Here is a 27,578-nt window from a genome sequence, read left to right as displayed (position 1 = left end):
GCTGGCCTAAGGCCGAGTGGAAAATCGCACAAAAAAAAAAATGGGCCCTGTACCAGCGATCAGTAAGACTGAGATGTCCAACATCACTGGAACAAAGCCCATTTTTGGGAGCGATGGCCCCCTAGTGGAAAGTCTAGCCCTATATCCCCTAGATTTAGTTTCCCCTGTGAGTGTAAACATTCCCTTTGCATCCACCTTGTCGAGCGCCCTCATTATCTTTTATATGTTTCGATAAGATCACCTCTCATTCTTCTGAACTCCAGTGAGTAGAGGCCCAACCTACTCAACCTTTCCTCATAAGTCAACCCCCTCATCTCCGGAATCAACCTAGCTTAAAGCTAAATTCCGCATGCGCATGTTGTGGCTGGGCTGTATCACCTTGGTAAATGGGGTGTGCGCACTGTCGCAACACACGAGCTCCACTCTCCGCGGTGCCTCGTGAACTGCCACCTTCACTTTGAGCTGCGAAATACTACAGTTATACTGGTCAGTGTGTGGCGTGCACTCTGACTGTGCCCATTGTGCGCTGATATAATGGCATGAAGGGCACTCCCCCCACCTCCTTTTTAACGAGCCGATGACATTTTGCGACGAAAACAGCTTATTAAACTGAAATTGCTTTTACAGAGCGCTAACCTTTGTGCAGTTGGTATATGATTCAAGCATCGATGAGTTGAGGATGAATTTTTCAAAGACACCTCCTCAGCAGTGGTTTTAAAGGAGTATTGTGTTTGGGGCTGAGAGTAATCGTAGCAACTTCAGCCTCTGGCTACAAGTGGGGACGATATGTGCTGCAGAATGCTTTAGCACTTTCCACTACATGAATAAACTTTAAATCCCTTTAGACATTGAAATGATGAATATTAAGAGTATGCATCTTTATGAAATTCCTTTCCCACTATTTTAATCTTTTAAGACCCACCTTAAAACCAACCTCTTTGACCAAACTTTTGGTCACCTGTCCTAACACTACCTTGTTTTGTTGGATAACGCTTCTGTGAAGGCGCTATATAAAATGTAAGTTGTTGATGGATGAACTCATGATTCGGTACTTCCTTTTTAAAATAACGGTTAAAGATTTCATGTGAGCCTGAAGTGATTGTAGATTAAAACTCGCACAGTGTCCATTCAAGCCTGAAGGAATATAAATTCATTTGTTGGCAAGGTGGCTCTCGATGGCATCATGTAGAGAATACTTAATTGTCTTTTTGAGGAGCCCATTCAATGGGCCCGTGATTCAGCACATCACTGAGACCGACGGGAGCTGGAGAGATGATGAATTAAATCTAGTGGTCGTGGTTGGGTGAGCTAAGCAATGGTTTCGAGAGTCGGAAGATTGCAGGGGAGAGGGAAGACACAGGACAAATGAGGACTCCCAAGATTTGAGGTCCTGGGAGGGTGGGGGTGAGGGGAAGAATTAGCACAGGAGAGTGCACCGAGCCCTTATTGCAATGCAGCAAAAATATAGGGAGGAGGTGCTGTGTGTTAGAGGACATAGTTAAAGCTTAAACACTGACATAGGGATATAATAACAGGAGGAGGCCATTCAGCTCCTCGAGCCTAACCCTCCATTCAATTAGCTCATGGCTAATTTGTATCTTAACTACATCTGCCCGCTCTTGGTTCCGTAACCCTTAATACCCATGCCTAATAAAAATCTAGCGATCTCAGTTTTGACATTTTCAGTTGATCCCCAGCCTCGACAGCTTCTTGGGAAAGTGATAAGTGAGTGAGTAGGAAAGAGAGTTCCAGATTCCCACTCCCCTTCCTGACATCACCCCTGAACGGCCTGGCTCTAATTTTAAGGTTCTGCCCCCTTGTTCTGGACTCCCCCCCCCCCCCCCCCCCCTAGTTTCTCTCTATCTACCCATCGACTCTTTTAATCATCTTAAACACCTCGATCAGATCGTTGCTATTCAAGGGAATACAAGCCAAGTCTGTGCAACGTGCCCTCATAATTTAACCCGTTCAGCCCCATTGTATCAATAAAATAGAGGGAGGTTACAGTACATCATCATCGGCAGTCTCTCGGAATTGAGGAAGATTTGCTTCCACTCTTAAAATGAGTCCTTAGGTGGCTGAACAGTCCAATACGAGAACCACAGTTACTGTCACAGGTGGGACAGAGTCGTTGAGGGAAAGGGTGGGTGGGACTGGTTTGCCGCACGCTCTTTCCACTGCCTGCACTTGTTTTCTGCATGCTCTCGGCGATGAGACTCGAGGTGCTCAGCGCCCTCCTGGATGCTCTTCCTTCACTTCGGGTAGTCTTTGGCCAGGGACTCCCAGGTGTCAGGGGGATGTTGCATTTTATCAGGGAGGCTTTGAGGGTGTCCTTGTAACGTTCCCTCTGCCCACCTGTGGCTCATTTGCCGTGAAGGAGTTCCAAGTAGAGTGATTGCTTTGGGCGTCTCGTGTCTGGCATACGGACAATGTGGCTTGCCCAACAGAGCTGGTCGAGTGTGGTCAGTGCTTCAATGCTGGTAGGACAATTCTGCTTCGGTGTAGTGTGCGGTAATGTGAAAGCAGGAGGTGTTTTGCCAGGCTGTCTGTCACGTGACGACCGTGTCTCTTGTTAACTAGAACGAGCTGAAGCAGTGAGGCTGGCCATAGCTCTCACTCCCTGATCTCCAGCTACTTGTGCATCCACCCAATTAGTGTTCGGATGCTTGTGACACAAACTATCTTGTCCTTTTCCCACAGATCCACTATCACATTACCTTTTAAAAGAGAGACCTAGGGGTCCTTGTGCATGAAACGCAAAAGTTAGTATGCAGGTACAGCAAGTGATCAGGAAGGCAAATGGAATGCTGGCTTTTATTGCAAAGGGACTGGAGTATAAAAGTAGGGAAGTCCTTTTCCAACTATACAGGGCGTTGGTAAGACCACACCTGGAGTACTGAGTACAGTTTTGGTCTCACCAGGAAACACCAGGACTGGTTTGATGAGAATGACAAGGAGATCCAAGAGCTAATAAATCACAAGCGCAGGGCATTTCTGAACCTAAAACAACAACCCAACTCTGGAGCAACAAAGCAGCTTTACAGACAGTTTAAGGCCGAGGTCCAACAAAAAACCCACGATCTAAAGAATAGATGGTGGGTGGAGAAAGCACAGGAGATTCAGCAGCTGGCCGACAGACATGATGTGCGAGGATTCTTCACCGCAGTCAAGCCTACCTGCAGCCCAAGCACCCAAGGCTCCACCCCACTACTGGCCAAGAGCGGGGAGACACTCATCAAGGACACCGAGGCAGTCAGGGCTCACTAGTCTCCTTATTTAAGGAGGTATATACTTGCATTGGAGGCAGTTCAAAGAAGGTTCACAAGGTTATTCCTGAGATGAAGGGGTTGCTATATGAACAAAGATTGAGCAGGTTGAGCGTATACTCATTGGAGTTTAGAAGAATGAGAGGTGATCTTATTGAAATGTACAAGATTCTAAGGAAGCTTGGCAGGGTAGATGTAGAGAGGATGTTTCCCCTGATGGGGGGAGTGTAGAACTAAGGGGTCATAGTTTCAGAATAAGGGTCGCCCATTTAAAACCGAGATGAGGAGGAATTTCTTCTGAGGGTCGTGAGTCTCTGGAATTCTCTGCCCCAGAGAGCTGTGGAGGCTGGGTCATTGAATATATTTAAGGTGGAGATAGAATTTTGAGCGATAAGGGAGTCGAGGGTTCTGGGGAGTGGGCAGGGAAGTGGAGCTGAGCCCATGATCAGATCAGCCAGGATCTTATTGAATGGCGGAGCAGGCTCGAGGGGCCAAATGGTCGACTCCTGCTCCTATTTCTTATGTTCTTATGTTTCTAAACTAATCCAGTCATGCCAGTGCCCACTTAAGGTGCCACAACCCGCCAAAACAAAAGACTTGCATTTATATAGCGCCTTTCATGACCACCGGACGTCTCAAAGTGCTTTATAGCCAATAAAGTACTTTTGGAGTGTAGTCACTGTTGTAATGTAGGAAACGTGGCTGTATTTTACAAAGTACAGAAGCTGCCCTCTGGTGTATCATTCATTAAAAAAGCATGACAATTTACTCCCAGTGTAAGTCAATGAGTGACCTGATAAATTAGATGTTTACACGTTAACAGAAGTTTTTCCAATGAGCTTTGTGCGTATTCACAACAACAACAACAACAACAATTTGTATTCATGTAGCACCTATAATGTAGTAAAACGTTCCAAGGCGCTTCACAGGAGTGTTATCAAACAAAATTTGATACCGAGCCATATTAGGGCAGGTGACCAAAAGCTTGGTCAAAGATGTAGGTTTAAAGGAAAGTCTTGAGGCGGAGAGGTTTAGGGAGGAAATTCGAGAGCTTCGGACCCAAAGCTGAAGGCTTTTCATGCTGAAAAGTTAAACTGCAAGAAGCTGAGATGACTTTAATTTTCCGTGGTTTAAAACTCGAGTCCCCCATCACAACAGCGACGAGGCTTCGGAAGTATTTCATTGGCTGTAAAGCGCTTTGGGACATCCCGAGCTCGTGAAAGGTGCTATATAAATGAAAGTCCGTCCGTCCTGCTGATTTGATGGTGAAAATTGCCAGATGTAACTCCGTTCCCCAGCCATGATTCATCCCTGTCCCCAACTTCCGTCTGAGGCTGAACCAGACTCTTCGCAACCTTAGTGTCAAATTTGACCCTGAAATTAGCTTCCGACCACATAAATAAGACCGCCCATTTCCACCTCTAACGTCACCCGACTTCGGCCCTGCCTCAGCTCATCTGCTGCTGAAGCCCTCATCCAGGCCTTTGTTACCTCTAGACTTGACTATTCCAACGCACTCCTGGCTGGCCTCCCACATTCTACCCTACGGAAACTAAAGGGGATCCAAAACTTGGCTGCCCCGTGTCCTAACTCGCAGCAAATCCCGCTCACCCATCACCCCCTGTGCTCGCTGATCTACATTGGCTCCCGCTTAAGCAGCGCCTCGATTTCAAAACACTCATCCTCATTTTCAAATCTCTCCATAGCCTCGCCCCTCCCTATCTCTAATCTCCTCCAGCCCCACAACCCCCCCCGAGATGTCTGCGCTCCTCTAATTCTGCTCTCTTGAGTATCCCTGATTGTAATCGCTCAACCATCAGTGACCGTGCCTTCTGTTGCCTAGGCCCCAAGCTCTGGAACTCCCTCCCTAAACCCCTCTACTTCTCTCTCCTCCTTCGAGACGCTCCTTAAAACCTGCCTCTGCGCTAATTTCTCCTCATGTGGCTCAGTGTCACATTTTTTTAAATCTCATAATACTCCTGTGAAGCACCTTGGGATGTTTCACTATGTTAAAAGCACTATATAAGTACAAGTTGTTCTGCGGTGAGTTTAATGGGCCATTAACATGCAAATCCAGCAAGTTGTTGGAAACAATGGGGAGATTGAGGGCGTGATGGTGTGTGTGACGCAAACAGCAAAGCGGCATAAATCGACCAACAACTTGCGGCGGGTCTCTAAGTCCCCTGACTTTGCTGGGCCGATCTTGTGCATTAATAGCGGCCTGATTGACACCAGTTTATAGGTGTCTGCGTCTAAAGTGTATATTATGGATATGCTCGGCCTGCTTTGTTCTCGTGAGGTCATATGATGAGCCCTGGCCAGTTGACGGTTCAAAATGTTCGAAAAGCCCTCCGAGAAAAGATGGACAGTTGTTTTTTCTCTAGGAGGCATAGTTTCGGAATAAGGGGCTGCCCATTTAAAACAGAGATGAGGAGGAATTTCTTCTCCAGAGGGTCATGAAACTTTGGAATTTGCTGCCCCAGAGGGCTGTGGAGGCTGGGTCATTGAATATATTCAAGGTGGAGATAGACAGATTTTTGAACGATAAGGGAGTCGAGGGTTATGGGGAGAGAGCAGGGAAGTGGATTTGAGGCCAGGATCAGATCAGCCGTGATCTTATTGAATGGCGGAGCAGGCTCGAGGGGCCGAATGGCCGACTCCTGCTCCTATTTCTTATGTTCTTATAGCTTCGTGATCTGTTGTTTAATCAGCAAGATCCGGACCGTAATTTTTTTTATTTTAACTGACGCCTCTGATATTTTTTTTGTGTGTTGCTCCGACAGGTACTGACATGGCGGTGTTCTGCCTGCTCTGCGGGAAGCGTTTCCAGACACAGATCGCGTTGCAGCAGCACATGGAGGTGCATGCCGGAGTCCGTAGCTACATCTGCAGCGAATGTAACCGAACGTTTCCCAGTCACACAGCACTGAAACGCCACCTCCGGTCACACACAGGTACGCAGCTCCGATCCGCCCCGCCCCTTCGCTCGTTTCCCGCTTCCTTCCACAGGGACAGAATGTGCCAAAGTTCATCTAGTTCGCCTTATCATCATCATCATAGGCAGTCCCTCGGAATCGAGGAAGACTTGCTTTCACTTTTAACATGAGTCCTTAGGTGGCTGAACAGTCCAATACGAGAACCACAGTCCCTGTCACAGGTGGGACAGATAGTCGCTGAGGGTAAGGGTGGGTGGGACTGGTTTGCCGCACGTTCTTTCCCCTGCCTGCGCTTGGTTTCTGCATGCTCTCGGCGACAAGACTCGAGGTGCTCAGCGCCCTCCCGGACGCACTTCCTCCACTTAGGCCGGTCTTTGGCCAGGGACTCCCAGGTGTCAGTGGGGATGTTGCACTTTATCAGGGAGGCTTTGAAGGTGTCCCTGTAACGTTTCCTCTGCCCAGCTTTGGCTCGTTTGCCGTGGATGAGTTCCAAGTAGAGCGCTTGCTTTGGGAGTCTCGTGTCTGGCACGCGAACGATGTGGCCCTGCCCAGCGGAGCTGATCAATATTGAACCATGATCTTATTGAATGGCGGAGCAGGTTCGAGGGGCCAAATGACCGACAACTCCTATTTCTTATTAAACTGAGTCCCCTATCTGCCCTCACAGACGGATGTGTACGATCCCGCTGTTGTGTGCAGATTGACTGCCACATTTCATACATTGCAATAATGACTACACTTCAACAAGTGCATTTTTGGGCCCCAGCTACCCTCGGGATCTATAAGGAGAGGAGCCACCTGTAGCCGTGGGTTGGTCCGTTTAGTTAATGAGAGCCTTGGGTTTCAGACTAGGCTGGGAACCCAATCAGCATTAAACAACTAGATTTCTATCTTGTAATGCAAGATTGCTTTTGTACATAGAACAAGTAACACATGATGGTCAGATAATAAGACCCAAGACTTTATATATTGATTTTAATATTGTACATGAATAGGGCCAAAGACATTCCGCTGCTTAAATAGCTTGGGAACGCAGCCCACAGTTGCGATGACATAGGCCACAAACTGAACATTGACCCATTGAAATACTTAAAGAGGCAATTAGCTCGATAGAAATGTAATGTTTCATTTTAAAATACTAATTGGATGTAATCGCTGCCAATTCACACTTAACCCCTGGAAAGACCTGTTTGCACAGAACGTGTGATGGGACTTCCAATCATTTAACAGAATCGGAGAAATTTACAGCACAGAAGGAGGCCATTCGGCCCATCGTGTCCGTGCCGGCCGACAAAGAGCTATCCTGCCTAATCCCACTTTCCAGCTCTTGGTCCCATAGCCCTGTAGGTTGCGGCATGTCAGGTGCATAGCCAGGTACTTTTTAAATGCGATGAGGGTTTCTGCCTCTGCCACCCTTTCAGGCAGTGAGTTCTGCTCCACTCCCCTCTAAACCTTCTACCAATTTCTTTAAATTTATGCCCCCTGGTTATTGACCGCTCTGCTATGGGAACTAGGTCCTTCCTATCCAGGCCTCTTTGTATTTTTCGACACCATTTCGTCATACCATGATGAGATTCGGTTCTTTTGCTGGGAGCAGCAAGGGGAGAGTTGCTCTGTGCACCGATTCACGTCAGCCTCTGATTCTCCAGAACCTGAAGTTGGGGCATTTCCAACCTTGTTTACTTTATATCGGACCATGCATATAGTTCTCCGTCATCAACCCCCCACCGATGTCTATTGCACATGCATATTGATAATTGAACACCAGACCCTCCCCTTAAGAGTACTGCAGCAATTAAACTCCAGGATCTCCTCTTGTACTTTCTGTTATATCTAGAACGAGCATTCCAGAAAGTTAGAAATAAAAGTAGCCATTACATTGCCGCACCAACTGAAATGTTTAGCCAATATAACACGTGTCACCCACACCCTCGGAAAGCTGAAACCAAGACCTCTTGTTATGTCTTTAATGCTCTTATGAATAACTCCACGAGGTCCAGTATTGTACTTGAGCTGTTGTGACCTTAGTCCCATTTATTGTAACTCCAGAGTGAGGCACAAGCACGGTGGGCAGCCTTTTATACTGGGCCCTGCACACCTATACAGGTGACCCTCAGGTCTCCCACCGCAGTGCCCCCTGGTGGCACACCTTATGTGACTATACAGTTAGTATAAATGGTCGACACACATGACACCCCTCATTCTGTCTCCTGCTCTACATCACTCTTTCCCAGCACCATGACTCTGTGTACCTCCCTCCGGCTCCTGGCTCCAAACCTTCCAACAATCGCTTGATACATCTCGACTTCTCTGCTGCTACTCTCTCCAACTACAAAGGAGAATAGTCCGATAGACCCACCCTCGCTCACCTCCTGTCTGCAACCCTTCTCTGTATTGCAACCTTTTTCTGTTTCTCTATTTTATCAATACAAATATGGCCATTGATCCTCTTGGTGTAAGCCATAGCTCAGTGGGTAGCACGCTCACCTCTGAGTCAGAAGGTTGTGGGCGCAAGTCTCACTCCAGAGACTGGAGCACATAAATCAAGGCTGACACTCCAGTGCTGCACTGTCGGAGGTGCCGTCTTTCAGATGAGACGTTGAACTGAGGCTCCGTCTGCTCTCTTCAGATGGCCGTAAAAGATCCCACGGCACTATTTTGAAGAAGAGCAGGGGAGTTATCCCTGGTATCCTGGCCAACAATAACTAAAACAGATTATCTGGTCATTATCACACTGCTATTTGTGGGAGCTTGCTGTGTGCAAAATGGCTGCCGTGTTTCCCAGATTCCAGCAGTGACTACACTCCAAAAGTACTTCATTGGCTGTAAAGCGCTTTGGGACATCCGGTGGTCGTGAAAGGCGCTGTATAAATTGAAGTCTTTCTTTTGAAACTACAATTATGTCCTTCAACACAAACTGCCATTTTCCTATATATTTGTTGCAATGTAATATGGATCCGGTGCGCTCCACTATTCTAATTCTTTGTTCCCCAGGACCACAGAACTTGGGTTTCCTCATTTGCCATGTGCCTTCCCCCTCCCCTGCAATCTTGGTGCCACCAACTCCACTAGCTGTAGATTTAACTCATCATCTCTCCTCCGCTTGTCAATCTTGGTGATGTGCTGAATCACAGACCCTTCGAGTGAACTCCTCAAAAAGACGATTTCATATTCTCTCTATGATGCCATCGAGAGCCACAGGAATTGACACTGAATTTTAATCTACAATCGCTCCCACTTTCACGTGAAATCCTTGCCTGCTATTTTACACCGAGGATTGACTTAAAACGGTTTAATTCTTCCATTAAAATTTCTGTTTGGTCCTTCTCCCATGGGCTATCGCTACAACTGTCCCACCGCCACTGCATTTCCTTGTGGGGACAGGCTGCCCTCTTACAGGAGAATTGGTGTGTTGCACAGGACAAGTTTGTGGATGAGCAAATAAAGTGCATGGTGGTGGGGTAAAAAAACATAGCTTTGTGTGGTGTGTGAGTGACATCTTCGTGGCTATCTCATGTTCTCTAAATACCCGGGAGTGATCTCGTTCATAATTCAGACTTGGCAATTCTATTAAATGGCAAAACCTTACCACTTATTACATTTACTGCGATTCAACAACCACTTGCATTTATATAGCGCCTTTTAAAGTAGTAAAACATCTCGAGGCTCTTCATAGGAGCGATTATCGAACAGAATTTAACACCGAGCCACATAAGGAAAAATTAGGGCAGACTTGGTCAAAGAGGTCAGTTTTAAGGAGCATTTTAAAGGAGGAGAGCTCCCGGGGGGTGGGTGAGGGAGGGGGGGGGAGAATTCACAGGGTAGCTTCATTAACCCTGCAAGAAACATACAACATTTTAACTTTCATTTCTTTGCTATTCAACAGAATAAATACTAAGGTTTTGCAATACCTGATTTGCACTTGTCACTTGATGCCAGGTGAAATTGGATATTGGAGGGAGATGCAAAGCCGGTGGTATCGCATTGGTCACCCCTTGTACCTGTTCGATGTTCAGCTCAGTTAACTGCAGGCGTCCTGAACATCGGGCGTGTTGTGGAAAGTTCGGTCCATTCCACCCCGCCTGCTCTGTTTTCCCGTCCGTGTCCTATTTCATCCCCAAATTCTCTTACTGCCCCCGCCCCCACTCTCAGCCATCATCAGCACTGAATACAATGAGATGCCCCAATCTCCCGATACACGACAGCCCGTGTCCTAACTCTCACCAAGTCCCGTTTGCCCATCACCACCTGTGCTCGCTGATCTACATTGACTCCCGGTTAAGCGACGCCTCGATTTCAAAATTCTTTTTGTGTTATCCAATCCCTCCATGGCCCTCGCCCCTCCCTATCTCTGTAATCTCCTCCAGCCCCACAACTCCTCCGAGATATGTACGCTCCTCCAATTCTGGCCTCTTGAGCATCCCCAATATTAATTGCTCAACCATCGGCGGCCGTGCCTTCAGCTGCTGAGGCCCCAAGCTCTGGAATTCCCTCCCTAAACCTCTCCGCCTCTCTCTTCTCCTTTTAAGACTCTCCTTTTAAACCCAAGCTTTTGGTCATTGACCTTAATATCTCTTTAAATGACTATCAAATTTTGTTAACGCTCCTGTGAAACGCCTTGGGCCGTTTTACTAGGTTAAAGGTGCTATATAAATATAGTTGCTGTTCTGTCTCTCCACCTCCCTCCCACCAGGCAGACACTGCATGCTTTTCATTGGGCTATTTATTCTGTTCTGTTCTCTTCAGACAGTCTAGCGCAGATCAAATGTTGACTGCAACAAATGGTCAAATCCACGGAGGTGTGTGGGGGACCTGACCCATCCACCTCCATGGCACGAACCTGGTATTGCAGTACTTCCAGGAACGGTGCAGTGGCTCTAGGCCTTTTGGCTAAGAGCATTGGCGCAGAGTGATCCTTGGCGTGTGCAAGGTGACCTCTGGCGTTTGTGATTTGACAAAGAATTGGAACGATTGGCTACGAATTTCCAAAAAAAAAAAAAAAAATCTTGTATATATGGCCCTAGTTCTAGTCTCCTCGCTCCCCCCCTCCCCCCTCGAGTGGAAACGTCTTGTCTACATCTACACCGTCAAGTGCTTTCATAATCTTAAACAACCTCTACTACTCGGGGGATCAAGGGGTATGGCGAGAAAGCAGGAATGGGGTACTGAAGTTGCATGTTCGGCCATGAACTCATTGGATGGCGGTGCAGGCTAGAAGCGCCTACTCCTGCACCGATTTTTTAAAAAAATGTTTATCAGGTCCTCGGCCTTTTTCCAGAGAAACGAACCCTAGCCCGATGGGGATAACCTCTCAGTTATGCCAGTGCAATACACAGGGACTATTGTGAAGCTTTCAAATCCTAAAAGGATGTCGAGGCCTTGGCAAGGGTGCAGAGGAGATGCACTGGAATGTGGAGAGGCTGGGTTGCTCTCGGAGCAGGGGAGGTTTATTAGAGGTGTGAAACATCATGAAAGGTTTTAATAGATTAAGGAAGAAACTGTTTCCAGTGGCAGAAGGGTCGGTAACCAAAGGACACGGATTGAATGTGATTGGCAAAAGAACCAGAGGTGCAATAAGGAGACTGTGTTTTTTCACACAGCGATTCTGATCTGGAACGTGCTGCCTGACAGTGAGGTGGGAGCAGATTCAATAGCAACTTTCAAAAGGGAACTGGATAAATATTTGGAAGGAGGAAATTTGTTGCAGGGCTATGGGGAAAGAGCACGGGTGTGGGACTAATTGGACCGCGCTTTCAAAGAGCCAGCACAGGCACCATGGGCCGAATGACCTGGTCATTCTATGATTTAAATTGGCCTGTGCAGTCCAACGCAGTGCAGCATTCGTATCACGGACTTGTGTTGGTATCCCAGATTTCTCGATGGAACTGCGTCGTGCACTCAGATTGTAGTTGTCTGCGCTTGAACACATGGCGATGGTGGCTGTCCCTGGTGCCCATCACCTGGGGGTCAGCGAGCTCTCTGCTTCGGCCAGATCATACTGACTCTGTGTGTGTGTGTGTGAACCGTCATCACATTAATCACAGCAGCCTGCCCAGGAGACAGGAAAAAAAAATTCAAAAACTTGCATTTCTATAGCATCTTGCACAACCTCAGGACGTCCCATAGCGCTTGACAGCCAATGAAGTATCTTTGCAGTGTAATCACTCTCTTAATGTAAGAATTTGTGCACAGTAAGACCCCACAAACATAATGACCAAATATTCTGTGTTTCTCCTAACAATTAAGGGATAAATTATTGACCAGGACACCGAGGATCACACCCCAGCTCTTCTTTGAAGAGCAGCGTGAGATATTTTACATCCACCTGAGGAGGCAGCCTCTGAGTCAGCAGGTCGTGGGTTTACGGCCCACTCCAGAACTTCAGATAACTGAGGCTGACACTCCCAGGCAGTATTGAGGGAGTGCCGCGCTGTCGGAGGGGCAGTACTGAGGGAGTGCCGCGCTGTCGGAGGGGCAGTGCTGAGGGAGGGGCGGTACTGAGGGAGCGCCGCACTGTCGGAGGGGCAGTACTGAGGGAGCGCCGCGCTGTCGGGGTTGCAGTACTGAGGGAGTGCCGCGCTGTCAGAGGGGCAGTACTGAGGGAGGGACGGTACTGAGGGAGCCGCACTGTTGGAGTTGCAGTATTGAGGGAGCGCCACACTGTCGGAGGGGCAGTACTGAGGGAGGTGCTGGCTTTGAGTCCCGATGTTGAACTGAGGCCCCGCCTGTCTGCTCCGTGCACTTCATGTTGGGTTCGTTAAGCAGCATTAAGATGCCAGATATTGGATTTTTTTGTGCATCACCGCTCACACTTCTGCTCGAGACTGATTATTGCCAAGTTACATCTCGTGTCGGGCCGATAGATTTTTGTAAAGGGGGAAACTACTCTCTTTTTAGCTCTAGTCTCAAATAAAAAGGTCGGCAAAGGCATAATTGCATCACTGCACTAATATCTATATTTCTCCCCTTCACCAAATTATCTAAAGCTTGCACTGCAGTGAAACCTGTTTTCGATCAAATTCAGACAGCACCAGTAAATCTTGTCCCTCTGGCAGTCATCAGATATCTTGGGAATCAATCTATATCCCTGGAAACGGGCATCCATTAAAAAGGACAAGTGTTCCAGATGGCTCAAAGAAAAACGAGACTCGTCTTGTGTAGTTTCTGTCATGTGCTCAAAACGGTTCACAGCTACTGAATTACATCCGAGGGGTGATGGCTATGTTAAGTAGACAAACCTGGCAGCCAATTGACCCACAGCAAGATCGCACAGATGAGTAACTGGTTCGTACGATCATAGAATGATGCAGTGCAGAAAGTGGCCATTCAGCCCATCATACCTGCGCCGGCTCTCTGATAGAAATATCCAATTAGTCCCACTCCCTCGCTTGTGACCCACAGCCCTGCAACTTTTTCTCTTTTCAAGTATTTATCCAATTCACTTTTGAAAGTTACTATTGAATCGGTTTCCACCGCCCTTTCAGGCAGCACGTTCCTGATCGCAACAACTCGCTGTATTTATATATAAAACAATATTTCCTTGTTGCCACTGGTTCTTTTATCAATTGTCGATCACTTTAAATCTGTGTCCTCTGGTTACCGTCCCTCCTGCCACTGGAAACAGTTTCTCCGAACACAGTGGTGCTGTGTTTGGTGGTGGTGGTTGAAAGTTGGCCAGGACACTGGGAGAAGCTCTTCAGCTCTTCTTCGAAGAGTGCGGTGGGCTCTTTAGGGGCAGCTGAACTGACAAAAGTGCCCTAGGTTTAACACCTCATCTGAAAGACGGCAACTCTGAAAATGCCACGCTGCATCGGTACTGTCTGGGTTTGTGCTCGAGTCTGGGACTGCGAATTGAGCCGACAACCTTCTCATTCAGAGGCTAGAGCTTAAGATGTCACTTTAAAGAGCGGGGTAGACAGATGGTGCAGTGTAATACTGCCCATACAGACCCTGGCGGTCCCTAGTCCAATCCACAGTTGGCGCAGTGTTAACGAGATGAGCCACTATCGTCTGTCTCTCTGGGGGAGTGGGACTAATTGTAAGCTCTTGCAAGGAGCCAGTACAGGCATGATGCTCTGAATGGCCGCCTCCTTTGCTGTAAAATTCTGTCAATGGTGCAGAATATGAAGTCCATATCATAACACAAGAATTAGGAGCAGGAGTAGACCTTACGGCCCCTCGAGCCTTCTCCGCCATTCAATAAGATCATGGCTGATCTTCGATCTCCACGACTCTTTCCCGTCCGATCCCCATATGCCCTCGATATATCAAATAACCAAGAATGATCGGATAAAGTCTGAACCATTTGCACATTCGCACAGGTGTGTAACAATACGGTTGGCGAAAATAAATATCCGAACCGTGGACCTTTTTTTAGAAATTGCTTCAGATTACCTTGACCAGCTTACAATGAACACAGATTCAAAAATGTGTTTGTACTACCCAGCTTTAAAGGAGTGAAGGGGGTTGGGGGGGGGGGCGGTGTGTTGGTGTGGGGAAAGAGAAAGAACGCTCAGAAGAAAGGAACTGACAGCATGAATCCGGGAAAAGGGCAATTTATGCAAAGCCACATTGCAGTTTGACATCGATGCAGTGAAAAGTGTAGGTCATTCCTGATCGTTTAAGACCTAGAGCTGCTAAGTAATGTATTGAAATGTAGAGTGTTACACGCCTGGCAGCCTCTTGCCATCTGCTAGAATATACAGGCTACAAGAACAATGCAGCTACCCATTGCATTTTCACTAAATTATAATCGCCGGGTTTAGAGGGGGTGAAAATACCGAGGCTTTATAATCAGATGCATAAATAGAAAGAAAGACTTGCATTTATATAGCACCTTTCACAACCACTGGACGTCTGAGTGCTTTACAGCCAATGAAGTACTTTTTGGAGTGTAGTCACTGTTGTAATGTGGGAAATGCGGCAGCCAACTTGCACACAGCAAGCTCCCACAAACAGCAATGTGATAATGGCCAGAGCGTCTGTTTTAGTGATGTTGGTTGAGGGATAAATACTGGCCCCAGGTCACCGGGGATAACTCCCCTGCTCCTCCTCTTCAAAATAGTGCCACGAGATCTTTTACGTCCACCTGAGGGGGCAGACGGGGCCTCGGTTTAACGTCTCATCCGAAAGACAGATAAGACTGAATAAGATTAGATACTACCAAGAAAAATTATTTATTCATAATCGACAACACCTGATTGCTAGATTTTGTTTTAATAGTCATTGCAAATAGTTCTGCCGATAAGTCGGAATTTTAGATGTCAGTTTATCTTTGTCACTGTCGAGTTTCTGTATGAAATGTTTCTTCTGTTGTGTGTGCAATTCTGCATCTCCGCCATCTCCCCTCCCATGCCCCCAGCCTTTATTAGCTGAGGCATAGAATATAAGAGCAGGTGGGTTATGCTTGAACTGTATAAAACACTGGTTAGGCCACAGCTGGAGTACTGCGTGCAGTTCTGGTCACCGCATTGCAGGAAGGATGTGATTGCACTAGAAAAGGGACAAAGATTACAAGGGTGTTGCCTGGACTGGAGAATTTTAACTGAGGATAGATTGGATAGGCTGGGTTTGTTTTCCTTGGAACAGAAGAGGCTGAGGGGAGACCTCATTGAGCTGTATAAAATTATGATATAGATATAGTGAATGGAAAGGGCCTATTTCCCTTTAGAGCAGTCAACAACCAGGGGGCATATATTTAAAGTATTGGTAGAAGATTTGGAGGGGAGATTTTTTCACCCAGAGGGTGGTGGGGGTCTGGAACTCACGGCCTGAAAGGGCAGTCGAGGCAGAAACCCTCACCACATTTAAAAAGTAATTGGATGTGCACTTGAAATGCTGTAACCTACAGGGCTACGGACCTAGAGCTGGAAAGTGGGATTCGGCTGGATAGCCTCTTGATGGCCAGCGCGGACACGATGGGCCGAATGGCCTCCTTCTATGCTGTAAACTTCTATGATTCTCCTCCAATTGGTTTGATTGACTGAGCTTGTGTCAGCCGTGGCTCAGTGGGTAGCACTCTCGCCTCTGAGTCAGAAGGTTGTGGGTTCAAGTCCCACTCCAGGGACTTGAGCACAAAAATCTAGGCTGACATTCCCAGTACAGTGCTGAGGGAGTGCTGCACTGTCGGGGGTGCCATCTTTTTGATGAGGCGTTAAACCCTGCTCTCTCGGGTGGACATAAAAGATTCCACGGCACTACTTCGAAGAAGAGCAGGGGAGTTCTCCCCGATGTCCTGGCCAATATTAATCCCTCAATCAACAAAACAAAAACAGATTATCTGGTCATTATCACATTGCTGTGTGTGGGAGCTTGCTGTGCGCAAATTGGCTGCCGCGTTTCTTACATTACAACAGTGACTACACTCTCAAAATACTTCATTGGCTGTAAAGCTTTGAGACGTCCAGTGGTCATGAAAGGCGCCATATAAATGCAAGTCTTCCTTTCTTTGAGCTTCCCAAGGTCATACTGGGCTGTACCATGCCCCCGCGCTAGGAAGTGTTTCTGCTCCCGAATGCCGCCATCTGGGAAGGAGGCGTGTTTGGAATGTCGGGTGAGAATGGGATCTGATCTGGCTCGGCTGTGATACTACTTCATGTCGAATAGCTTACTCCTGCTTGCTGTCTGGGCTGGAAGGTTGGCCACTACAGGAGACTCCCATGTAACTGTTACACAGCAGGAGTCAGCACCTTTAGGGTAGAAGTGATGGAAAGTGAGAGATTAACGTAATAGATTTTTTTTTAAATGCCATCCAGCATAGAATCTTCAACGGTGTTTGGAAGGAGGTGAAAAGCCTTGAATAATGTTCAGCTAGCTGTGCCTGCATCAAGATGCAAGACTCCGCCTTCTGTAGTCCTCCCTGTCAGTCATCCATTCTGGAATGGTGCAGTTTTTCAGACCTGGGATAAATCCCAATTATATTCTTGCCTCAGATTCAAATCTACATAACTCTGCAACATATCTCGAATCTCTCTTTACGGATTGGATAATGCGACCGTGATTAAGCTAAACGAAGTGACCAATAAGCAAGTCGGAAGGGTGATTGGAAGCACGGTGACCTCACTACTTTGCCTTCACAAGACCAGCAGATCATTGCCTGCAAAAGCCTTGATGTTTTGTCTAACCTGACATTTAAGGCTTGTGCTTTTGGACTTCTCTAAAGCAAGCATAGGAAGTGTCGGAGAGTGTCTCTCTTTAAATTAATTCAGGATGTGGGTGTCGCTGGCAAGGCCGGCATTTATTGCCCATCCCTAATTGCCCCTTGAGAAGGTGGTGGTGAGCCGCTGCCTTGAACCGCTGCAGTTCGTGTGGTGAAGGTGCTCCCACAGTGCTGTTAGGGAGGGAGTTCCAGGATTTTGACCCAACGACTATGAAGGAATGGCCAATATATGGCCCATTCCTAGTTGCTCTTCAGAAGTACTTTTGAAGTTATAATGTGGGAAAAGCGGCAGCCAGTTTGTGCACAGCCAGCTCCCACAAACAGCAATGTGATGATGAGCAGATAATCTGTTTTTGTGATGTTGATTGAGGGATAAATATTGGCCAGGACACCGGGGATAACTCCCCTGCTCCTCTTCAAAATAGTGCCATGGGATCTTTTCAGGGCGAACGGTGCTTCAGTGAGGTCCCCTCTCAACCAAGTTTTTTTTTTTCCCTTGATTTATAAAAATTCTTTAATGCTCCTTCATACCTCCTCCCCATCACACTTGGGATCTAGCATTATTCTGAACGTGAGCACAGTATTCAGAGTGTGGTTTTGGGCGGTGTGTCGGAGAGCTTGGTTTTCCCCGAGTAACTCCGGATTTGTTTTCCAGGCGACCACCCGTACGAGTGCGAGTTCTGCGGGAGCTGCTTTCGCGACGAGTGCACGTTGAAGAGTCACAAGCGTATTCACACCGGCGAGAAGCCCTACGAGTGCAACGGATGTGGCAAGAAGTTCAGTCTGAAGCACCAGCTGGAGACCCACTATAGGGTTCACACAGGTAACCCAGACCGGACCTCACCCCCGCTCTTCATCATTACACTTCGCAGTCGTGGCTGCAGCCATGTTGTTCACTGTTGTACAGCCAGGGATCGCTGGCATAGTGGGTATTGGGTTTATAGTCCCTTGAACAACTCTTAAGTTCAATTGAATTCTCTTTGTTCTGGAGCTCGGTCAGCAATTTGCAGTTAAAATGGCACGGGAGGTCCAGAGAGCCATGCAGCTGAAAGGGAAAACTGCTCCCAGTACGTAGGATTCCAATGGTCCAAACCCTTCCCATTCACTCCACGTGTGTAGGTCAATCAGTCATAGGCAGTCCCTCGAAATCAAGGAAGACTTGCTTCCACTCTAAAAGCGAGTTCTCAGGTGACTGAACAGTCCAATACGAGAACCACAGTCTCTGTCACAGGTGGGACAGACAGGGGTTGAGGGAAAGGGGTGGGTGGCGAGTCTGGTTTGCAGCACGCTCCTTCCGCTGCCTGCGCTTGTTTTCTGCATGCTCTCGGCGACGAGACTCGAGGTGCTCGGCGCCCTCCCGGACGCTTTTTCTCCACTTTGGGCGGTCTTTGGCCAGGGACTCCCAGGATTGCATATGTAGGATTGCAATGGTCCAAACCCCTTCCCATTCACTCCCAGTATGTAGGATTCCAATGTTTTTTTTTTAAACCCTTTCCTATTCACTCCCTGTATACACAATTCCAATAAACTAGGTAGATAAGGTGGTTAAGAATGCATAGTGGATACTTTTCTTTCTTAGCCAAGGCATAGAATACAAGAGCAGGAAGATTATGCTTCAACTGTATAAAACATTAGTTGGGTCGCAGCTAGAGTACTGCGTGCAGTTCTGGTCACCACATTACAGGAAAGGCGTGATTCCACGAGAGAGGCTACAGAGGAGATTTATGAGAATGTTGCCTCGACCGGAGAATTTTAGCGATGAGGAAAGATTGAATAGACTGGGGTTGTTTTCTTTGGAATAGAGGAGGCTGAGGGGAGACCTTATTGATGTGTGTAATATTATGAGGGGCTTGGATAGAGTGGATAGGAAGGACCTGTTTCCCTTAGCAGAGAGGCCAATAAGCAGGGGGGCACAGGTTTAAAGTAATTGGGGGGGGGGGTTAGAGGGGATTTGAGAATTTTGTTCGGCCAGAGGGTGGGTGGGGGTCTGGGACTCAATCCCTGAAAGCGAGGTAAAGGCAGAAACCCTACAGGGCTACGGACCAAAAGCTGGAAAGTGAGATTAAGCTGGATAGCACTTTGTCGACCGGCACAGACACGATGGCCTCTTTCTGTGCTGTAAACGGCTATGAAACCCCTTCCCATTCGCTCCCAGTATATAGAATTCTGATTGAAACCATTCCCCTGTTCCCAAGATTCCTGACGCAGCCCCGCCCCCCCCCCAATGAATATCGATGATCTGAGTGAGCCACGTGATTCCCAGTTCACCACACCTTCAGTGCTCAGCACAATGAACATCGTCTGTCCTCTTTCACACACTAACGACCTCTTGCTGTATTTGGTAACGGCGTGTATTAACATTGTACTCCCTTGTAGCTCAGCATTATAAATTGCAGTCTTTTTTTTTTTAAAAAGGAAAAACTAATTTGAGGCAGGTGACGGAAATGCTGAAGGAGAACATTTCTGGGTAATTTGGCAGTGTGGTTGTCAATCTTTAACCGTGGAATACTTGTAGCGTGAGGCTGGAAAACTCGCGTCGATACTGCAGTGTGTTGAGCTGGGTCTGTTCCAGGTTCGTGCTGCTTGATTGTTCTGCATTGTTGGTTTCTGTTCTTGGCCATCGGAGATGAGCAAAGGCCACTTCCCTCACAATCTGATGTTGGGGCAATGCCAAAGGCTTATAGCAAGTCTTCAGCCACGTCTATTGGTTTCAAACATGATCCGTGGTCTGGTTGGATTTTAATTGGAAACCCCACCCCTGCCATAACATTGCCAATTAGTTTTTTTTCTTTTTCCATTCATCACAATTTTTTCATACTGCCCCCATGCACCTCACACCTTTTCTCCTCCTGATGTACTATTACAAATAATCTGGTATTTGTGCTTCTGGTAAGTTTTGTTTGCTCCTTATGTCGAGGGTGTTGGTGCTATGGACTGGAACAATCGGTCCATTTTGGAACCCAATAAAATAAGTTGCACCCCCCCCCCCTCCCCCCTCACTCGCTTTCTGTTCCCCACTTTTCTTGACACCGACTGTTCCTGCGATGTCTGAGTGGGTGTGCCAGTTTGTGGACACTTTGATTTAGTCAGGCTCGATGGCAAGTCAATTGGGCTGAGAACATTCCAAACTTTTCCACTTTTCATTGACAAGTGTAGCGGCCCATTCATCAGCGTCAGTTGCCGCGGTGAATGGGCAAAGTGCGGAGTTTGGTGCTATAAATGCAGCCATGCCTTACTCCAGCTTATTTGGAGAATCCCGTGTATTGAGTGGTGATGCTACTTACAATCACTCCCGATTATAATGTTGAGTAAAACGCAATTATCCAGAAGGCAGACCTTGCTGAAATGATGCTGCTACACACAATTCTACTGCTGTTGCCCGAGACTGCCTCTATAACGCAATCTAACCGCTTGCTAGAATGAGACAAAGCTTACAGGTGTGTGTGGTTTTTTTGGTGACTTACTGATACTTGAGCGTGACGGGACTGAAATGACTGCAGAATATTCTGGGATTTTGCCTCCCGTGCCCAGATTCTCTCTCCCTTCTGTCCTGCGTGTGAAGCACAAGGCTCGCTGGCTGTTTGCTGCCGTCTGTTACCTTGATGGCCATTCTTCATGCCAACCAGAGTCGACCAGCAGGACTATTTAACCATGCTTGGAATCGCGGCCCATATCAATCCTGTCCTCACCTGATATCCGTACATTAACTCTTGCTGAGTTTTTTTTGTCACCCTGCCGCCTCTCCCTCCGCAACCCCAAGCCCCTCGAGTCCAATTGTGGGTTCCCCGCCCCCCCCCTACCTGGATACGCTATCCCTGCACAGAGCGGAGATCGTCTGCCATTGCCTTGGTCTGCCTGAAAGAAAAGAAAGACTTACATTTATATAGCACCTTTCACGACCATCGGACGTCTGAAAGCACTTTGTAGCCAATGAAGTACTTTTTGAAGTGTAGTCACTGTTGTAATGTGGGAAACGCAGCAGCCAATTTGTGCACAGCAAGCTCCCACAGACAGCAATGTGATAGTGACCAGATAATCTGTTTTTTTTTTTGTCATGTTGATTGAGGGATAAATATTGGCCAGGACACCGGGGATAATTCCCCTGGTTTTCTTCCAAATAGTGGCATGGGATCCTTTACGTCCACCTGAGAGAGCAGACGGGACCTTGGTTTAATGTCTCATCCAAAAGTGCAGCAATCCCTCAGCACTGCCCTGGGAGGTCAGCCTAGATTTTTTTTTTTGTGCTCATGTCCCTGGAGTGGCCTGGTTCAGTCCAAGTGTCCAGCGAACTCAACAAAGGGCGGACCATTTTTGTTTTCCATACAAGTTTGTTAAGTATCTCGCAACTAACTAACGGGATCCTGGTAGATGGGAAAACAGCAGTCTCGTAATGAATGGCTCACTGTTTAGCCTCATCACCGATGAAGGCGATCCTTGCAGCGTGTAACACTGACACAAGTCACTGACTTCAGTTAATGTTGTCAAACCCGAATCAATATTTGGATTTAATTTGCATTTCATCATTTTATTACTGTTCATCTTACTTTGCAATGACCATTTTGGATCTGTGCCTGTGTGTGTGAGATTATTATCCCAATTACACTAATAAATGCAACAAGGAATTCAGGTCACCAGATAGCGGTCAGTCTTCAAAATTATGGAAGGGTTCGATAGGGTAGACATAGAGATAATTCCACTTGTGGGCAAGACCAGAACTAGGGGGGGGGGGGGGTCATAAATATACGAATAGTCACAAAAAAATCCAATGGGGAATTCAGGAGAAACTTCATTACCCAGAGAGTGGTGAGAATGTGGAACTCGCTACCACAGGGAGTGGTTATAGAATATTACACCACAGTAGGAGGCCATTTGGCCCATTGTTCCTGTGCCGGCTTTGGGAAAGAATTAGCCTCAGGAGGTTTAATTTTTTTTCTTGTTTCAGAACTTTGAATAATTAAAAATTGCGACGAGAATCCGCCTTTCAAGTTGAGGCAAACAGCATAGATGCGTTTAAGTGGAAGCTAGCTAAGTACAAGAGGGATAGAAGGGTATACTGATAGGGTTAGGTGAAGAGAGGTGGGAGGGAGACTCATGTGGAGGATAGACCTGTTGGGTCATAAGGACTGTTTCTGTGCTGTAAAAATGTCATCATCGAATCAGAGAAAAATTATGACACAGAAGGAGGCTATTGGGTCCATCGTGTCTGTGCCGGGGCATTAAGGTGTTTAGGGGACTGTGTGGGACAGTGAGGAGTCATGCACCCCCCCCGGGCGAAAACTGTCTTGCGTCCCCCCGGAGGCGTTAACTGGGCTATAAAAAGGGGCAATTTCGCCCCTAAATCCCTGACTGGCATGTTGTGCCGAAACCTCTGTGCATAAGGTGCGGCATCCATACTCTGTATGGTGATTAAATCCCTTGTGCTTCCCCGAGGCCTGACTGAAAGGATACGGGGCCAGGGCTGTGTGATTCAGGCTATTTACTCGCTCGGAGGCTAAACGCCAGCACTGAATGGTTGGGCCGAATGGAATTTTTTTCTGTGTTGTGACTTCCACGTGTTTAGAATTGGGATAGGAGGTGGCTAGCAGTCATTAAATGCCGGTTAAGCAACACCTCGATTTTAAAAGTCTCATCCTTGCTTTCAAATCCCTCCATGGCCTCGTCCCTCCCTATTTCTCATCTCTTCCAGCCCCACAACCCTCCGAAATCTCTGCACGCCTCCAATTCTGGCCTCTTGAGCATCTCTGATTCCCATCGCTCCACCATTGGTGGCCTTGCCTTCAGCTGCCTGGGCCCCAAGCTCTGAAACTCCCTCCCTAAACCTCTCCACCTCTCCAGCCCTCTCTCTTTTGAAGAAGCTTCTTAAAGCTACCACTTTGACCGAGCTTTTGGTCGCCTGTCCTCATATCTCTTGTGGCTCGGTGTCAAATTCTGTTTTATAACACTTCCTAAGAAGCGCCTTGGGATGTGTTACCACGTTAAAGGTGCTATATAAATGCAAGTTGTTTAGATGTCGCATTACTGAGACGAGACCAAATTTCTCTCGGTGTAGATTTGCTCACTAAAACATTGCCAGGCAAATGGGTTTATAAGAAGAATTTTACAATGGGAAATCACTTGTGTCACTCAGAAAAGGTGTCGTTTGTATTGTTTTGGCCATTAACATTTTTGCGATCAGCGAACCCAAATTGATCAAAGATCAAAGCTGCTTCAATTTAAAAAATGGAATAAAGCAACTTGAACTGTGTGGGAATCGATTGGGAAGAAACGTGATAATTTAATGCTTTTGCCAATACCTTTTTTATGCCGCTTTACTTCACTAATAAATTTATGTCTGAATATCGTATTCTTCTATCTCTTTCCCCCCACCCTCTCCCAAACAGCCTTTCCATTTTCATGCCTTCCTTGCCCTCCTGAAAGCTCATGTTGGGGCTCGTGTGTTCCTCAGCTCTGGCACTGTGCTCAGTGTGACCAGGATTGGGCACGGCTGTGGTGCCCCTACAGTTGAATAGTTTGCCAGAATTCGCTGGCTAGGCTGACATGCAAGAGTGGCCATTTTTCCAACTGACCCTTATTGGGCATTTGGCTGGGGAGGAGGGGGGGGGGGAACAGAATTGGCAAAGGGAGGGCAAAATTGTTGGGATGGTAGTGGGGGGGCGGGGGGGGGGGGTGGTGGGAAGGAGGAGAGAATTTTTTGGGGAGTGGGGAAGAATACTGTCACTCACGTTCAATGGAAAAGAGGGATTTCTTGGTCTTCGGGTTTGATAGAAGTGTTTAAAACGATGAAGGGTTTAGATAGAGTAAATAAAGAGAAACGGTTTCCAATGACTGAAGGGTCGACAACCAGAGGGCATGGTTTTAAAGTGATTGGCAAAAACAACAGAGGCGACATGAGGAAAATCATTTTTATACGACTAGTGGTTAGGATTTGGAATGCACTGTCTGATAGGACGGTGGATGCAGATTCAATAGTGGCCTTCAAAAGAGAATTGGATAAATACTTGAAGGAGAAAGAACTGACGGGATAGCTCTTCGAAAGGGCTGGTGCAGACTCGATGGGTGGAATGGCCTCCTTCTGTGCTGTGCTATTCTGTGATTCGCTTCAAATTTCAAAATTCTCATCCTTATTTTCAAATCCCTCCATGGCCCTCGCCCCTCCCTATCTCTGTAATCTCCTCCAGCCCCACAACCCCCTGAGATGTCTGCGCTCCTCTAATTCTGCCCTCTTAAGCCTCCCTGATTATAGTCGCTCCACCATTGGTGGCCATGCCTTTGGTTGCCTGGGCCCCAAGCTCTGGAACTCCCTGCCTAAACCTCTCCGCCTCTCTTTCCTCTCTGATCTCCTCCGGCCCCACAAACCCCCGAGGTGTCTGCTCCTTAAAACCTACCCCTCTGACCAAGCTTTTTTTGGTCACCTGCGCTAATTTCTACTTGTGTTGATTGGTGTCAAATTCTTAGAGCATAATAATGCTGTGAAGTATCTTGGAACGTTTCACTATGTTATCATCTCAGGAGGTCGAGGATGACTTGCTTCCATGTTAAAATGAGTTCTAAGGTGACTGATGAGAACATTAAAGGCGCTATATAAATACAAGTTGTTGTTGATTCACGTGCCTCCTTCCTTCCGCAGGCGAAAAGCCCTTTGAATGCAAGCTGTGCCACCAGCGATCCCGGGACTACTCTGCCATGATCAAACACCTCCGTACCCACAACGGGGCCTCCCCCTACCAGTGCACGATATGCTTGGATTACTGCCCCAGCCTGTCCGCCATGCAGAAGCACATGAAAAGCCACAAGCCCGAGGATATCCCGCCGGACTGGAGAATAGAGAAAACTTATCTCTATCTGTGCTACGTCTAGTCGTAAAGAGAGAGAGAAGGAGAGGAAGAAAAGAGCCAGTGCTGTGAACTGGGGGGTGGGGGGATGGGGGGGGGGGGGGGGTGTTGGGGGTGGGAGGGAGGGAGGGAAGAGAAGCTTTGTTCTTTTGTTGTATTAATTTTGTTTTGGAACTGTTTTCTGTGTTATGCACAGTGTTGATTGGATTACCTCGTGTTGTATGACCTCGTTCAGCTGACTGTATTTTTACCCCCCCCCCCCCCCACCCTCCCGCACGTCCGTCTTTCTTTCGTGTGCGAGCTTGGGTTCGTTTAAGAGTGTCGCAAAGCGCGACAGGCAGTTTAAGTACTTAACAGACTACAAAGTGCCACATCAGAGAGGGCAATGTGTTTTTTGAATTTGTGCGTGTGTGTGTGCGCGCGCGGTCATTACCAAAATTGGTAAATTTTTTGTTTTGTTTTGTGACCCTGCCAGGTTAGGCAAGGGTCGAGACTTATTCCAAAAGCTACCTCTATAATTTTTTTTTTTTGTTGTTTTCAAAGTTACTAAAGCACAGTTGCAGTATTTTGTGTTTTGTGTCGTCGCCACAACTGTTCATCTCATGCTTGTGCTGTCTGCTGCGTTTGTTTTGCGGAGATTACAGCACCTATATGTAAAGGGGTGGGGGGAGGGTTAGGGGGTACGTACCTGTAATGGGGGGGGGGGTGGCAGGGTGGGGGCAGTGCTTAAACAAAGGGGGAAATGAGAAGGGAAAGGACGGGGGGCTTGCTAGACACGGCTGTTGCCTTTCGGATGACAGTGAAAAGGGAAATGGGGGTGCCTTAAAATGGAAAGTGTGTCAACCTCTAGCACAGAAGGCGACAGTCAGCGATTTAGTTCCTAATGTGAGGTGGTGATAAACGAAAAAACAAGTGTTGAATCATGAGCGGTTAACGTAGTGTTGCTCAAATGTGAAGGAAAGAGAAAGGAGGAATCACTGGGTGGAATCTGGACATGTGCTTTGTGTGTGTGCGTGTGTGTGTTTGTACGTGTGTTTGTTTGTACATGTGTGCGTGCGTGTATTTGTACGTGTGTGTGAGAAAAAGATCGTTGGCTGCGCGTGCAAAGAGGGATTTTAGTAAAGGATATTAATCTGCTGAAAATGGGGGCGGATAATATCTTCTACCTTTTTAGGGCTGAGGAAAAGCCCTGTGTGAAATTCAGACAGAATTGATTAGATATTTACAAAATTGTGATATTTTTGTAATATTTGTCGGTCCTTTGACATTTGTAGGTTTGCGATAGGCTCCTGCCCTTTCTGCCTCTGTGATGTGAATAATTTTTTTTTTGTGAATATGTGAGAAATTCATAGTGTCGTTGTATCCCAATGTTATTCCATGCATTTAAGCACTAAATCAAAAGGAAAGTTACTTCATAAATAGAAGCTCTAGTTATTAATAAAATCAGGCAGCACGTTGGAGTTACAGGCCGAGGAAGTGGGGGAGGGAGATCCTGTTGCCGAGCAACATGGGACAATTTCTATAGGCAAAGGAAGATTATCATCTTGCATCTGACTGAAGGACCCTTTTGACTTGGCTGTGTTTCATTGGCCAGAAGAATGGTCCCTTCACTTGTTGACTGGGGGTGGGTAAAGACTGAAATTGTTGCCAAACTGGTACAGGGTCATAAATTTCCAAGACATCAGCTTTCCCCCCATTTTCTCCTCCTTTTTCTCCCATTCCCTCTTTTCCAACCCCTTCCCCGTTCCCTCCTCCCCCCACCCCCCACCCCCCCCCCACCCACCCATAAAGTGGCTTATCAAACGCACTTCAATTCTAATTAAAGGAATATTGCAGACTATTAGTCCTCTCGAGTTTGGAGGGAGGGATGGAAGGGGTTGGCAGTAAACACTTCCTCACCAAGAAGCCCTCTGCCCAATTATAGCACTTCTGCTATTGAAGATAGTTGGATATAATGCACCGAATGCCCGTGTCAGAAACCAAATCCTTGCCGTTAGCTTCCAAAGAACAGCTGAGAATTAGCGAATAAGTTGGAAGCCTAAAAATGCAAATGAAGGGTGATGCCACCCGGTTAATAATTAAAAATACTTAACTAAACTGGAACTCCATTTGGGTAGTGGTGATTAGCGCTTTTAAGGATTATTGAATGTGGTCCTTCTTCCTTTGAAGTTGATCGTATAGCTGCACTTCAGACAAGGCATGCCCGAGCCCCATATTGAAAGATGCCGCGGGATCATTGTCCATTGTAAAGGAAACTCGATTGACATTGTCGGAAAACACTGTAGGAAAAGTTACCTCCTTTGACACTAGTGAAAATGCCTGTTTTTCTGCATAATTGACGTCCCGTTCACGGAATTGCTGGGAGTTGCAATTTGAGAACACGGTT

The 27,578-nt window shown here is 47.1% G+C and overlaps 1 protein-coding gene across 6 annotated transcripts in view; it reads left to right on the top strand.

Annotated features, from left to right (window-relative positions):
* zbtb16a (zinc finger and BTB domain containing 16a) overlaps nucleotides 1-25,271 on the top strand; it is a 283,192-nt gene extending 257,921 nt beyond the window's left edge. For all 6 annotated transcript variants that reach the window (XM_070893149.1, XM_070893148.1, XM_070893147.1 and 3 more), the window contains 3 exons: nucleotides 6,050-6,220; nucleotides 18,016-18,183; nucleotides 24,988-25,271. In XM_070893149.1, coding sequence (XP_070749250.1) covers nucleotides 6,050-6,220; nucleotides 18,016-18,183; nucleotides 24,988-25,217 — 569 coding nt within the window. In that variant the 3' untranslated portion in view covers nucleotides 25,218-25,271. The remainder of the gene's footprint in view (nucleotides 1-6,049; nucleotides 6,221-18,015; nucleotides 18,184-24,987) is intronic.
* The last annotated feature ends 2,307 nt before the right edge of the window (nucleotides 25,272-27,578 follow it).

This window comes from Pristiophorus japonicus, chromosome 11 (assembly GCF_044704955.1).
Source record: "Pristiophorus japonicus isolate sPriJap1 chromosome 11, sPriJap1.hap1, whole genome shotgun sequence".
NCBI classification, from domain to species: domain Eukaryota; kingdom Metazoa; phylum Chordata; class Chondrichthyes; family Pristiophoridae; genus Pristiophorus; species Pristiophorus japonicus.
The sequence above is the reverse complement of the archived record's forward strand: the minus strand, read 5'-3'. Positions and strand labels throughout refer to the sequence as shown.